This window comes from Oncorhynchus kisutch, linkage group LG15, assembly GCF_002021735.2.
Source record: "Oncorhynchus kisutch isolate 150728-3 linkage group LG15, Okis_V2, whole genome shotgun sequence".
NCBI lineage: Eukaryota > Metazoa > Chordata > Actinopteri > Salmoniformes > Salmonidae > Oncorhynchus > Oncorhynchus kisutch.
The window spans coordinates 62932283-62947305 of record NC_034188.2 but is presented as its reverse complement, the minus strand read 5'-3'; the positions used below and the strand labels follow the sequence as shown (position 1 = coordinate 62947305).

The 15023-nt window shown below is 43.9% G+C and overlaps 1 protein-coding gene across 8 annotated transcripts in view; it reads left to right on the top strand.

The window, feature by feature from the left end:
• Positions 1 to 15023, top strand: part of LOC109905648 (BCAS3 microtubule associated cell migration factor) — a 405490-nt gene that overhangs the window by 110503 nt on the left and 279964 nt on the right. For all 8 annotated transcript variants that reach the window (XM_031790754.1, XM_031790752.1, XM_020503154.2 and 5 more), the window contains one exon: positions 4288 to 4438. In XM_031790754.1, coding sequence (XP_031646614.1) covers positions 4288 to 4438 — 151 coding nt within the window. The remainder of the gene's footprint in view (positions 1 to 4287; positions 4439 to 15023) is intronic.

The following is a 15023-nucleotide window of genomic DNA, read 5'->3' as shown; positions in this document are numbered from 1 at the left end:
TTCCTTTTGGTTCCAGACGAAGGTGGGCACTGCAGCCTTGTATAGGTGGACCTGGTCGTAAAGGCTGTCCAGGGTGAAGTGGTGGGCCAGATAGACATTTGGTTTTGTCTTTCTCTCTTTCTCTCTTTCTCTCTCTTTCTTTCTTTCTTTCTCTCTTTCTCTCTCTTTCTCTCTTTCTTTCTCTCTCTCTCTCTCTCTCTCTCTCTCTCTCTCTCTCTCTTTCTCTCTCTCTCTTTCTCTCTTTCTTTCTCTCTCTCTCTCTCTCTCTCTCTCTCTCTCTCTCTCTCTCTCTCTCTCTCTCTCTCTCTCTCTCTCTCTCTCTCTCTCTCTCTCTCTCTCTCTCTCTCTCTCTCTCTCTCTCTCAGTTGAAGGGGCTTTATTGGCATGGCATGTTGGCATATGTTTACATTGCCAAGGCAAGTGATATAGATAATAAACAATACAAAATTAACAGTAAACATTACACTCACAAAAGTTCCAAAAGAATAAAGACATTTCAAATGTCATATGTCTATATACAGTGTTGTAACAATGTGCAAATGGTTAAAGTGTCTCTCTCTCTCTCTCTCTTCCACTCCTCCCTCTCTCTTTTTCTCTTCCCTGGAAGTGAGTATTTTAATAATAATAGTTTGGGGAATTGCTATCGCAGGGCTGGTTTGGCATGAAAGTGAAACTTCAGCTCAACAGAGTAGCTAAAGTTCCTTTCTCCTCTTATACCCCCTCATTTCCTTCACCTTAATCCCTACTTCCTGTGCCCCCTCCCCTCCCTCCTTCTCTCTGTTCACTATAACATGTCTTTGAAACTTGGACAAGCAAGAAAGGCATGAATGGATGAAACGGTATACACTAAATGTACAAAAAATGAGGAATACCTTCCTAATATGGAGTTGCAGCCCTATTTGCTTTCACAACAGCCTCAATTAGTCAGTGCATGGACTCTACAAGGTGTCAAAAGTGTTCCACAGGGATGCTGGCCCATGTTGACTCCAATGCTTCCCACAGTTGTGTCAAGTTGGCTGAATGTACTTTGGGTGGTGAACCACTCTTGATACACACTGGAAACTATTGAGCATGAAAAACCCAGCAGTGTTGCAGTTCTTGACACACTCAAACTGGTACGCCTGGCACATAGTACCATACCCCGTTCAAAGGCACTTATATCTTTTGTCTTGCCCATTCACAATCCATGTCTCAAGCCTTAAAAATCCTTCTTTAACCTCTCTTCTCCCCTTCATCTACACTGATCGAAGTGGATTTAACAAGTGTCATCAATAAGTGATCATAGCTTTCGCCTGGATTCACCTGGTCAGTCTGTCATGGATAGAGCAGGTGTTCCTAATGTTTTGTTCACTCAGTGTACATCAGTATTCCCTAGCCTTGCATCCACTGGTTGCTTTCTGTCTGTCTCGCTCTACTTCTCTCTTCTACTTCTCTCTCTCTCTACCTTTCTCTATACGTACCTCACTCTCTACCAGAGTGTTCCTCTTTACCTTACTTGCTTTTTCACGACCAAGTCCCAAGTCCACGTGTATACAAAACACAATTCAAATTCAACATGAAAATATTTGTCAACAGCTGCAATGTCTAGACACTTTTTTTTCTTCTCGGAAACGGCCGAGCTCATTTCTTGTGTGCATCGGATGCAAATCGGGCAGCAAAAGCGAGATATCCATGACCGGGCTGAGAGGGAAACCGAGAGACGGAGAGACGCTGTTTAGATGAGGATGCAAATTGGTTCGGAGCAGAAGGGAGTGAGGGAGGGATGAAGAGAAGGATGGAGAGATTGAGATGGATGGATAGAGGTAGAGAGAGTGAGGGATGTAGAGAAGGATGGAGGGAAAGAGGTAGAGATGGAGGGATGGCTGGATGAAGGGATAGAGGGAGCAAAGTTTAGGATCAAGGGAAATGGAGGGATGGCGGGCTGGAGAGATCAGGCTGGGTCAGGTGACATGCTGACCTCTGGCGGGATCCTTGGCTGGACTGGGCCGGGTGGATTTGCATTGATGGATCTTCTTTCCATGGGGCTGTCATGTATCAGTGCTCAGGCACATCACGCCCCAGTCATTAATCAAATCATGGCCCCATCTCGCTCCCTCGCTGGGCTAGCGATCTCTCTGCCAGACACTCCTTCTCCTCTCTCTCCCCCTCAGACAAGCAGACATCCAAGATGTGTTTTAGATATCGTCTTCTGCCTGTGCGTGGTTTTTGCCACTTTTCCCTGTCCTCTCCTCACTGACTGGCCTCTGATGAGTTGGGCCCCTTGGAATAACAGAGAGGGGTGTATCAGTCCAGTCAACAGCCCAATAGCCACGATAGCTCCACCAAAGTCAACTACACCTGTTCCTCTTTGGGTTGTCAAGGGTGAGGGGGTTAATGTGGTGCATGCAGACACTGAGAGAAAGATTGAGATGGGGAGAGAGACTGAGAGAAAAGAAAAAGAGAGACGGAGAGAGAGCGGTGGGTTGAAGTGTGCTGTTGGAAGGATGCTAAATTCATTAAGATTTTTTCTTCCTCCTGTCCTACGTTTAGGCCAGCTGTAGCACCATTATGGTTTTACAGGCTGCTTCCTGTTCAAATTCCTCCTTTTTTCTCCTGCTCTTCCACACAAAAGGTGGCTGCATTGGGGGTGTAGTGCTTTTGAAATGTGAAGGGCCCTCGAGAGCCCAGGGCAACTGTCTCTCTCTCTCTGTCGGGTTGGAGAGACGGAGAGGCTTAGAGGCCAAGTGGGAAGGAGGGCTGCATTCCAAATGGCACCTTTTTCCCTACATAGTGCGTTACTTTTGACCAGAGCCCTTTAAGCCCTGGTCAGAAGTAGTGCACTATATAGGGAATTGGGCTCCATTTGGGATACAAACAAAGTTTGTATAACGTCCTCCTCTCTGAAGGCCCTGCTGTTTTGTTGGGCCTCCACATCTAAATGGTCTCTTTTTGGATTAACACAAAGACATTATTTGGCCGCACTAATGAAACACAGAAAAACACTTTAATGATCTAAACCCCCTCCTCCCCCGCATCTTCCTCCCCCTATTCCCCCCTTCATCCTCCTCTCCCCATCACTGCTTTGATTCCAATAATCATCACAACCCTCTCCTTCTTCATTGTGTTGTTTTTGTAGCATGTTTTCTTTTGTCTCTTTGTCCCTGGGTTCCCCCCTTTTAAACTCGATGGCTTTCGCCTTTCAAATGCAACAATGGAGAAAGGAAAACATTCAGAGAAAGATCATTGAGTTTTGGTCCTGAAGGTTATGCTGTTTTTCTGCGAGAGTACTTAAACTTGAATCTTTGTAAGGATACAGATTGTATTGTAAAATACATCATAGTACATTCTCGGTTGAAGTGTATTGTGTCGTGATGGAGAGTAGAGCTTATGTAGAAATGGGTAAATCCCGTTTCCCATGTTGTCTTTAATGAATCAGTTATTTATATTGAACAGCTTCATGTGATTTAGGAATTATATGGAACTAATGTTGAGGGCTATGATCAGGTCAACCATCATGCGAGGACTTTCGCGTTCTTCTCAGGTGACCTGCATATTTAATAAAGCTCTTCATATTATATTCACTGTACAATTTCAAAGGGATATATTCCATAGATCATGAGATAGTGTCTCATCAAATAGTTCTAACTTGCTGAAACCAGGTGTGATGTGGTGGACATAAGAACCCGCCATTGGTTTTCACTGTAAAAACGTCTCGTAATATTTAACGTACACGCAATAGATGTTGAACTCCTAGAAGTGACCTGACTTACTGCTGCTGTTTTACATGCATAGGAATTAATGGATTCTACACTACTGCTTTGTTATTTACAATTAGTGATTAAATGTAATGTATTTGCACAGTTAGAGAAAGGGGAACATTCTCTAAGTCTACTAAGCCTGCAGTGAGCAAACATCTTTGTGTGTGTGAGTGCGTGTTTGTGTTCATGCCATTCTCAAACATCATGCACCTCTCTGATGTAGCTCTTTAAGGCCATTCGATGTGGTGCCCTTTGACATGGCCTGATTGTGTTTAGCTTGGGCTCCACTCAGATGAGAGAGGCGTGTGTGCAACTCCTGTTGATTAGGTCTGATTAACTGACTGCTGGGTACTAGTGGCTCTGAGGCGCCGCATCTTGAGCTGGTTACCTCCAATCAGGTCCACGGCTCCTCCAAGGCCTTGGACCCCAGGTATGCGTGTGTTCATATGTTGATGAAACATAGGACTACATGAACTGTTGCATTGTTACTGTTGGACTTGGACTATAAAATAGGACTTTTATTAAATATTTTCTCTCTCTCTCTGTGCAGCTAAACTCACCAGCCAGGAGTCGTACAACAACTTCACCAACAACAACATGGGTAACCCTCGTCTGTCCCCTCTGCCCAGCCTCACCATAGTGCTGCCCCTGGCACAGATCAAGCAGCCCATGACCCTGGGCACCATGACCAAGCGCTCCGGGTGAGTCTTCCTGCCCTGCATCCAGCCATGTGTTGTTGTCACACTCTGTCCGTCACACACTGTCCGTCACACTCTGTCCGTCACACACTGTCCGTCACACACTGTCCGTCACACTCTGTCCGTCACACTCTGTCCGCCACACTCTGTCCGTCGCACACTGTCCGTCGCACACTGTCCGTCACACACTGTCCGTCACACACTGTCCGTCACACTCTGTCCGTCACACTCTGTCCGTCACACTCTGTCCGTCACACTCTGTCCGTCACACTCTGTCCGTCACACTCTGTCCGTCGCACTCTGTCCGTCGCACACTGTCCGTCGCACACTGTCCGTCGCACTCTGTCCGTCGCACTCTGTCCGTCGCACTCTGTCCGTCGCACTCTGTCCGTCGCACACTGTCCATCACACTCTGTCCATCACACTCTGTCCATCACACTCTGTCCAGCTAGCTATTCACTAGTATCAACCTGAAGTAGCCTTTACAACTCAGCCTGTCCTCCTTTGGTCACAGCCAAAGCCATTAATAATGTTGAATCTTTTGTTTTTGATCTATATCTGTTATGAACCCATTGGATTTGCAAGAAACATCCACATGATATTATATCCAGCCTGGTTTGGAATCTGTTGCCAGTCTGTCTCTATGTACAGCTACACTACAGTAAAACTACATTTCTCTATGAAAACATTTACCAGTGAGTCTCTTTATCAGGCAGTATCTGTGCGTGTCAGTGTCCTCTCCCTCTCCTCTCTCTTGGTCAGTCACGCTATGACTAAGTCTGTAGTTTTAAGAGGCGGTGATTCAGAGGAGAGAGACTGCACCTTGTGAACTTCATTTACATACAGGTGGCATCACAATTATGGCTGGATTTTAATATTTTCATTCAAATGTCATTTTCCTGTCATGTTTGAATGGGACATGTTGTAATGATGGAAGCAGCAGGCTACTGGGGTTTCTTCCCAATGATATTAGATCACTTCAGTTGTGTATAAAGACACTAGACATCTGAGACTGGTGGTTAGAAACACACCATCATTAGTTCAAATCAAATCAAATCAAATTTATTTGTCACATACACATGGTTAGCAGATGTTAATGCGAGTGTAGCGAAATGCTTGTGCTTCTAGTTCCGACAATGCAGTAATAACGAACAAGTAATCTAACTAACAATTCCAAAAAAAACTACTGTCTTATACACAGTGTAAGGGGATAAAGAATATGTACATAAGGATATATGAATGAGTGATGGTACAGAGCAGCATAGGCAAGATACAGTAGATGATATCGAGTACAGTATATACATATGAGATGAGTATGTAAACCAAGTGGCATAGTTAAAGTGGCTAGTGATACATGTATTACATAAGGATGCAGTCGATGATATAGAGTACAGTATCTACGTATGCATATGAGATGAATAATGTAGGGTAAGTAACATTATATAAGGTAGCATTGTTTAAAGTGGCTAGTGATATATTTACATCATTTCCCATCAATTCCCATGATTAAAGTGGCTGGAGTAGAGTCAGTGGCATTGACAGTGTGTTGGCAGTAGCCACTCAATGTTAGTGGTGGCTGTTTAACAGTCTGATGGCCTTGAGATAGAAGCTGTTTTTCAGTCTCTCGGTCCCAGCTTTGATGCACCTGTACTGACCTCGCCTTCTGGATGACAGCGGGATGAACAGGCAGTGGCTCGGGTGGTTGATGTCCTTGATGATCTTTATGGCCTTCCTGTAGCATCGGGTGGTGTAGGTGTCCTGGAGGGCAGGTAGTTTGCCCCCGGTGATGCGTTGTGCAGACCTCACTACCCTTTGGAGAGCCTTACGGTTGAGGGCGGTGCAGTTGCCATACCAGGCGGTGATACAGCCCGCCAGGATGCTCTCGATTGTGCATCTGTAGAAGTTTGTGAGTGCTTTTGGTGACAAGCCGAATTTCTTCAGCCTCCTGAGGTTGAAGAGGCGCTGCTGCGCCTTCTTCACGATGCTGTCTGTGTGAGTGGACCAATTCAGTTTGTCTGTGATGTGTATGCCGAGGAACTTAAAACTTGCTACCCTCTCCACTACTGTTCCATCGATGTGGATGGGGGGGTGTTCCCTCTGCTGTTTCCTTTGATTTGATTAATCTGCACGATTATTACAAGGGATTTGTTTTCTGGTGAAAGGAAACACTTTTTTTGCATAATGCCCTACTTAGCAAAACACAGTAGGTAGAGAGGAGAGATTTGAGAGTATAACTGGCAGGTCATCCTTCTGGAGGAAACTCCTAAACTGGCTAGTTGATTATTATTTTATTTTTTTACAGATCGGCTGCTTTAGTCTGCCTGCCTGTCTGCCTGCCTGTCTGTCTGTCTGTCTGTCTGTCTGTCTGTCTGTCTGTCTGTCTGTCTGTCTGTCTGTCTGTCTGTCTGTCTGTCTGTCTGTCTGTCTGTCTGTCTGTCTGTCAGCCAGTTTGCCAGTGTCCTTTCACTCTCAATTAGACAATCACAACCTTCTCACCAGGTCTCCTCTCTACTATCAATTCAAGTCAAAACAATAGGACTGTATTAGTTGCCACAGCAAAGTCACAATAAAATAAAGCTCCTGTCCTACTCAAGTCAGACATGTACATTAAAGATAACTCCCATCTTTCCATTCGTCTGTCCGCTTCAGGAGAGAAGGCTTCAGGGCGGGCTAATGAAGCTAGACAGGCAGCTGTGCATCTCTCTGCTGCCCTGCACCAGACCCCCTGCATACATACACACACACACACACACACATACACACACACATAGGCGGCAGGTTGGGCCCATGAAGTGTGGGGTGATATCAAGTGTGTTCACGGAGACTTGCACAGGAGTATCTAGGCACCATCTGTTTGTTTGCGTAGCCGCGTGTGTGTGTGTGTGTGTGTGTGTGTGCGTGCGCAAATGGGTCATCCGGTAGCTGTATTTACACCTGTGTGAGCAGATACCCGTTGGCAGAGTGGGAGAGGAACACACCAGGTGGTTAACCTACATTCTCTCATGGCCCGTCTGTCTGCAGCCTAATCTAGTGCATTTCAAACACACACACACACACTCCATTGCCCCAGTGCACCAGTCTGAAGGTATCCTCCCGTCCTATTCCAACTTCCTTTATGATCTCCTATGGAACCGGACTAGCCGTTGCTATTAGAGAAAGATTAATATGGATTTCTTTCGGGCCGATACTGTTTTTTGGGGGTTAAGTAGACTGATAGCCAATATTCAATATCATAACATTTGAAGATTTTGATGACAAAATATCCCAGATATAGCCATGTATGCATCAATTTTAAATCAAACAATACATTTGATAAACGAACTACATAATGGTAAAACTTTTATTTGAATGGTCTTGATAATCTGGGTAAATCAAGATGGCATAGGTCTACTCACAATACAGGCGAATGCATATTCAATAGGACTGTCTGCATGCATTGAGTTATTGAGCTTGTTTTGGTTGATCAAAACAAACTCAATAATGCTACAGTTGACATATGAGACTTATATTAGCCTACTGATCAACAACATGTGTATAGACGCATCACTCCAGCATGTCATGCCTATATGGAAGGACATCATATAGGCACATTTATTAGTTTGAGAATATGAAGAAAATCTATTAATTATAAACGTGTCCAACCTAATGATTTGTGATCACAGAGGCTTATGAAAGTTGGATTTTTTTGTAATTTTCCATGATAGGGAAAAAATATTTTATCTTCAGATGTCAGGACGCATCTCTAAAACATTTTAAAACACTTCTTTCTTTCCCTATTACAACAATCATCTAATCCGACTAACAATTGTCAATTTACAGATATGATTGCGTCGGTCAGATCAGCGCCATGAAATAGCTAACGTTACTTCGCAAGTCAGATGTCTCGTTCCCCAAAAATTATAACCAGCTAACGTTAGCTAGCTACGTTGGCTATTGGCTCCTATCTGATATCTTAGCACCATGTCTATCTAGCCAGCTAGCTAGCATAGTAGCTAATATTCGTAGCTAGCTAACACCACAAATGAAAGGGTTAGTTATCATAATCTTTGCTAACATCGACACAAGCCTTGTTATTAGTGAATTAAGTAAACTAATATTTGCAACAGGAGTTTTGATTTTGGTCAATGTGTCAGTTCATCCTTTTCTCAATAATGCACCTTTCTGTTGGTAAATGAGCTAGCTTGCTGCTGCTTCAGATTTTCCCAGCTAGACCTTCCTCTGCGTTGTCCAGTGCTCTTGGCTCAGGCAGTGAGTGGCTGCTGGGATAGCAGCAGTTTTGCTATGTAGAGGGACTTTCGGCAAAGCCGATAGAGAAGGGCCAATAGCCGATAGACTAGAAAAGGCCAATATCGGCTCCAATATATCGGTTTAATTGCTAACAGGCCAGAATTGGAGCTGAAGTCTTTCAACAGTTTGCTTCTCTCAGAACAAGCAATTAGGAGTAAGGCCCCCCCCCCCTCCCCCCCTTTCAGAGTTGTTCCAGTTGTCTCTGTGTTTGGAGATAGGGGATGAGATGTATCCCTGTGATGTACAGTATCCTGCCCCGATAACCTCCACCAGATGAGGGCAGAGTTCCAGGGTAAGGGAGTAGACAGAGCTGGAGCCAAGGCTCTGGGACACCTCAAAGTCACTACAGAGATGTGGGCTCTCTCCTCCCCACAGGGTACAACAGACATGGGTTCAAATTGCTAGAGAGCCAGATGGGCAGGGTACTTTTGAACCCAGGTCTTTAGTACAGTGAGAATGGTGGAGGAGGTGACCCCCCCACATGACCTCTGGTTTCCTGTCAGACATATTTGGCAGAAGTCTGAGACGGAGAGACAGAGAGTGTAAAAGAGAGAGAGAGAAATGAGCACTGTCATTTGAGGCCTTCGAGAGCTTTTTAACTTTTTAGTGTTTGCTTTGCTTCAATCCTGGATTGTATTGCTAGCAAAGTATACTCAGAAACGCACTCAGAGAGACACGTGTTTGAAATGAAACGGCAATGAATTAGAGATGGAGATGAAAAGGAAAACAAGGGAATCTGACCTGGAGTAAATCCCACTGATGGGTATTCTCCGCTAATGCAGACAGAGATGGAGAGAGCGAGGGAGATGGAGAGGGCGAGGGAGACAGAGAGTGGGCCCTCCTGACCTTCCACAGATGGGCAGAACAGATTACTATAATACTTTTGTATAGTAGGAGCATCTAGCCGCCTGCCAACTCATTGTCTCATAGAGCTCTAATGAGAAAAGCACTGAGAGGAGATGGGCTTTAAGAGCCTAAAAGCAGCTAGCGAGCCCTGTAGCGCCAGGCCTCCAGCACACACAGCACTGCGTATGGAACGTGTCACATACTAAACCGTTTGCACAAATCACCCTCTCCTCCCTTTAATGGCCCTGGCGGAGCAGCATTAAGGCCCATGGGTTAAGAGTTGAACGTGTGAACGATTACTCCATGGGAGTGGGGTCGTCAACCTCCCAGGTCCATTTATCACTCTCCCCTCATCCCCTCTTCTTCCCTTTCAACCATCCGCCTGCTTTTCTTGGTGTTTCTGTGTGTTCTCAACAGAGTCGTAATGTGAGCATTAGCTAGTACGTTTGGAGACAAACTTTTTATATACTGTAAGTTGGGCCTTTACAGTGTTTTCCATTAGTGCGGCCAGTTATAGACTCATTTTCAGCCAGCTATATATTATATTGTTTTTAAATTCGCTAGACCGTCTAGCCCTTTCCTGCTAGAATGAATGATATGCATCTCTTCTAGCAATCTATTGATATGATAGGCGCCTGTCAGTCACAAAGCGAGCGATGACAGGGAGACGCAGCAGAGAAGAAGAGATAAATCTGTCCAAAATAAGCCCAGTGTGTTTCTATGGGCATATTTTGGACCGAAGATTGTCGCGTGCCTTCCTGCCTTTGGGACAATGTTAGGTCGAAGACCTGAGCATCTCGTCATTATATACAGATCTCTGGTTGCAGTCAAATTGATTTACATGGAGGTGTGGGAGGGTATAAGGTCTTACATTGAGAGTATGAATAGGGTCTTACATTGAGAGTATCTTCAGCATGATGCCAATAGAAAATATTAGCAATCTGTATTTTCAAAAGCGTGTGAGTTTCATGTTCATATTTCACAACCTCCACGGTCTTTTGGACTTACCTACACGCGATTTAGCAAAATAATAGGCGTACACTTGATTTAGGCTACATGCTAAATGTTTCTGCTCTGTGATAGATGAGCAAATGAATAGATGATGAGCCTAAGTGTAGCCTAACCAATATCCAAACGGAGTCCTCAAGCTTGTCTAAAAGCAGCACGACACACTGCTGAAATAGTTGAACAAGCTAATGAAGCTATTGCTTCAAATGTATATTTAACAATTGGATGACTTTTTGGGAGTTTCAATCAGTACTAAGAAACAATGTGATGCCTTCAACTACATTAACCTACTTTATTCCAATATTTTTGTGTTTCAGTGCTTTTTTATTCCCACAGTAATTCTTTATGTATCCATCTAGTTGTGGTTAAGAAAACTGTTCGAAGGGTTATGCAAAGAGATGGGTGAAGTGACATGCCTCGCAAAGTTTAGAATTGCCAGGAAGATGGTAACAGCCGCTGCCTAGCAACCATCAAGAGCTTAAAAGCGTGGTGCATGCCAGTGCTGCCTCAGCAATACGGCTACGTTTCATACTAAGCTGTAGGCAGAACTTTACAGAAATCATGACTATGTCGGTTTGCAGAAATAAAAGTTTAGGCTTTGATACCGGCAACACCTTTCAGATATAAATAAAAGGTGGAAAAAGTTGTCTGAATGCTAAAGTTGGCGGGACAACTTCTTAGTATGAAAGTTGTATATGAAAGTAGTCCTGATCATACACTGTAGACCTAGACAATATCCAGAACAACTAGCAATACTCTGAGTTCATACATTTTCAGTCATTCAAATTGTAAAGTCATGTCTTACTACACAATACCACAACAAATTCTACCGATCTGGGAGGTAAGGTCTTCAATAATTTCATTGTGTATTTCAGATGGAATCAGTGCATTAGAATGTACCAGAGCACACCAAAATATACTTTCCTCAGCTAGATTTTTCAAACACTTCGGAGGGTGCCTGGCTGGCTACTTTTTCTATTTGTCTAGCTACTGTATGTACAGTTGAAGTCGGAAGTTTACATACACCTTAGCCAAATACATTTAAACTCAGTTTTTCACATTTCCTGACATTTAATCCTAGTAAAAATCCAGTTAGGATCACCACTTTATTTTAAGAAATGTCAGAATAATAGTAGAGAGAATGATTTATTTCAGCTTTTATTTCTTTCATCACATTCCCAGTGGGTCAGAAGTTTACATACACTCAATTAGTATTTGGTAGCATTGCCTTGAAATTGTTTAACTTTGGTCAAACATTTCGTTTAGCCTTCCACAAGCTTCCACAATAAGTTGGGTGAATTTTGGGCATTCCTCCTGACAGAGCTGGTGAAACTGAGTCAGGTTTGTAGGCCTCCTTGCTCGCACATGCTTTTTCAGTTCTGCCCACAAATTTTCTATAGGATTGAGGTCAGGGCTTTGTGATGGCCACTCCAATACCTTGACTTTGTAGTCCTTAAGCCATTTTGCCACAACTAGTATGACCAAGCCTTAACATCCTGACTGATGTCTTGAGATGTTCCTTCAATATATCCACACAATTGTCCTCCCTCATGATGCCATCTATTTTGTGAAGTGCACCAGTCCCTCCTGCAGCAAAGAACCCCAGCAACATGATGCTGCCACCCCTGTGCTTCATGGTTGGGATGGTGTTCTTCAATGGTCATTAAGGATAACGATGGTCATTAAGGCCAAACAGTTATTTTTGTTTCATCAGACCAGAGGACATTTCTCCAAAAAGTACGATCTTTGTTCCCATGTGCAGTTGCAAACCGTAGTCTGGCTTTTTTTATGGCGGTTTTAGAGCAGTGGCTTCTTCCTTGCTGAACGGCCTTTCAGGTTAGGTCGATATTGGACTCGTTTTACAGTGGATATAGATACTTTTGTACCTGTTTCCTCCAGCATCTTCACAAGGTCCTTTGCTGTTGTTCTGGGATTGATTTGCATTTTTCGCACCAAAGTACGTTCATCTCTAGGAGACAGAACACGTCTCATTCCTGAGCGGTATGACGGCTGCGTGGTCCCATTGTGTTTATACTTGGGTACTATTGTTTGTACAGATGAACGTGGTACCTTCAGGCGTTTAGAAATTGCTCCCAAGGATGAACCAGATTTGTGGAGGTCCACAATTTGTTTTCTGAGGTCTTGGCTGATTTCTTTAGATTTTCCCATGATGTCAAGCAAAGAGGCACTGAGTTTGAAGGTAGGCCTTGAAATACATCCACAGGTACACCTCCAATTGACGCAAATTATGTCAATTAGCCTATCAGAAGCTTCTAAAGCCATGACATAATTTTCTGGAATTTTCCAAGCTGTTTAAAGGCACAGTCAACTTAGTGTATGTAATCTTCTGACCCACTGGAATTGTGATACAGTGAATTATAGGTGAAATAATCTGTCTGTAAAGAATTGTTGGAAAAATTACTTGTGTCATGCACAAAGTAGATGTCCTAACCGACTTGCCAAAACTATAGTTTTTTAACAAGAAATGTGTGGACTCCAACCTAAGTGTATGTAAACTTCTGACTTCAACTGTACTTGTGGAAGGCACTACCTATACTGTATATCAAATGTAATTTGTGTTGTAATCTTTTAAATCATATTGTTAGTGCGTTTGGAAACCATTTGCCTAGTTTTATCAGTTTATTGAAAGAATTTAGCATGTCAGAAACAGACAACCTATCGACATCACTTATTACCAAAACCATCTGGAACAGACTGCTTGCATGACTCTAACTAAGTTATATTTCCTCTATTGACCAGCAGTGTCCCTCCAAACTGAACTGTAAGAAATAAGAAACAGCACAACATGCGTTATGTGAACCCAAGATCCAGTACAGGCTTGTTGCATTGAGACCTGAAACACTACTTATCCGTATCCTATCAGCCACCATCCATTTACCCAGCAGGAGGCTAGCAGGATGCCAGGGGTTAAGTGCCTCACAGGGGGGATAAAGTACACCAGCGATGCCCGCCTCCCAGTGCCAGTGAACGCTCAATTGAGGCCAAGGCCCGATGGTAATGTTAAAATGTTGAACTGCCCCCCCCCCCACGCCCATGCTGGTTGGCTAGCTTTCGGGTGTAATGAACCCATGCCCATACTGTTATGTTAGCTACTGGCTAATCCCTATCCATGCTGTTAGGCTAGCCACTAGCTATTGGATATCTTTGTAACCTCTGGCCCATGCTGTTTGGCTGCTGGCTAAATGTGTTCGAACAAGCATAACAGGAGTAGAGTTAGCATAGCCAAGACCCACTGGTCCTGTTAAAATGTTAAACTGACCCCCTGTCCTGTTGTTAGGCTTGCTACTATAGAACTCTGTGACCCCCTTCCACATGTTGTTTGTCTAAATATTGGTTAGTTGTGTGACCCCCCTGCTCATGTTGTTTGTCTAGATATTGGTTAGGTGTGACCCCCCTGCTCATGCTGTTTGTCTAGATATTGGTTAGTTGTGTGACCCCCCTGCTCATGCTGTTTGTCTAGATATTGGTTAGTTGTGTGACCCCCCTGCTCATGCTGTTTGTCTAGATATTGGTTAGTTGTGTGACCCCCCTGCTCATGCTGTTTGTCTAGATATTGGTTAGTTGTGTGACCCCCCTGCTCATGTTGTTTGTCTAGATATTGGTTAGTTGTGTGACCCCCCCTGCTCATGCTGTTTGTCTAGATATTGGTTAGTTGTGTGACCCCCCTGCTCATGCTGTTTGTCTAGATATTGGTTAGTTGTGTGACCCCCCTGCTCATGCTGTTTGTCTAGATATTGGTTAGTTGTGTGACCCCCCTGCTCATGCTGTTTGTCTAGATATTGGTTAGTTGTGTGACCCCCCCTGCTCATGCTGTTTGTCTAGATATTGGTTAGTTGTGTGACCCCCCTGCTCATGCTGTTTGTCTAGCTACCAGCTAACCCTTTAATCATGTTGTTTGACGACTGGCTAAATTGTGTTTCAATAAACATAACAGGACCCCCGACTTCCATTACACTGCTCACCCCACGTCCAACCACTCAGATAAAGGTCTCTTCTTTAAGAGGACAACACTGATCTCCAGTGTGCGTTGGAGGTTATATAGACTAAACAGTAGTCTCCAGGGTGCATTGGAGGTTATATAGACTCAACAGTAGTCTCCAGGGTGCATTGGAGGTTATATAGACTAAACAGTAGTCTCCAGGGTGCATTGGAGGTTATATAGACTCAACAGTAGTCTCCAGGGTGCATTGGAGGTTATATAGACTAAACAGTCGTCTCCAGGGTGCATTGGAGGTTATATAGACTCAACAGTAGTCTCCAGGGTGCATTGGAGGTTATATAGACTAAACAGTAGTCTCCAGGGTGCATTGGAGGTTATATAGACTCAACAGTAGTCTCCAGTGTGCATTGGAGGTTATATAGACTCAACAGTAGTCTCCAGGGTGCATTAGAGGTTATATAGACTCAACAGTAGTGTCCAGTGTGT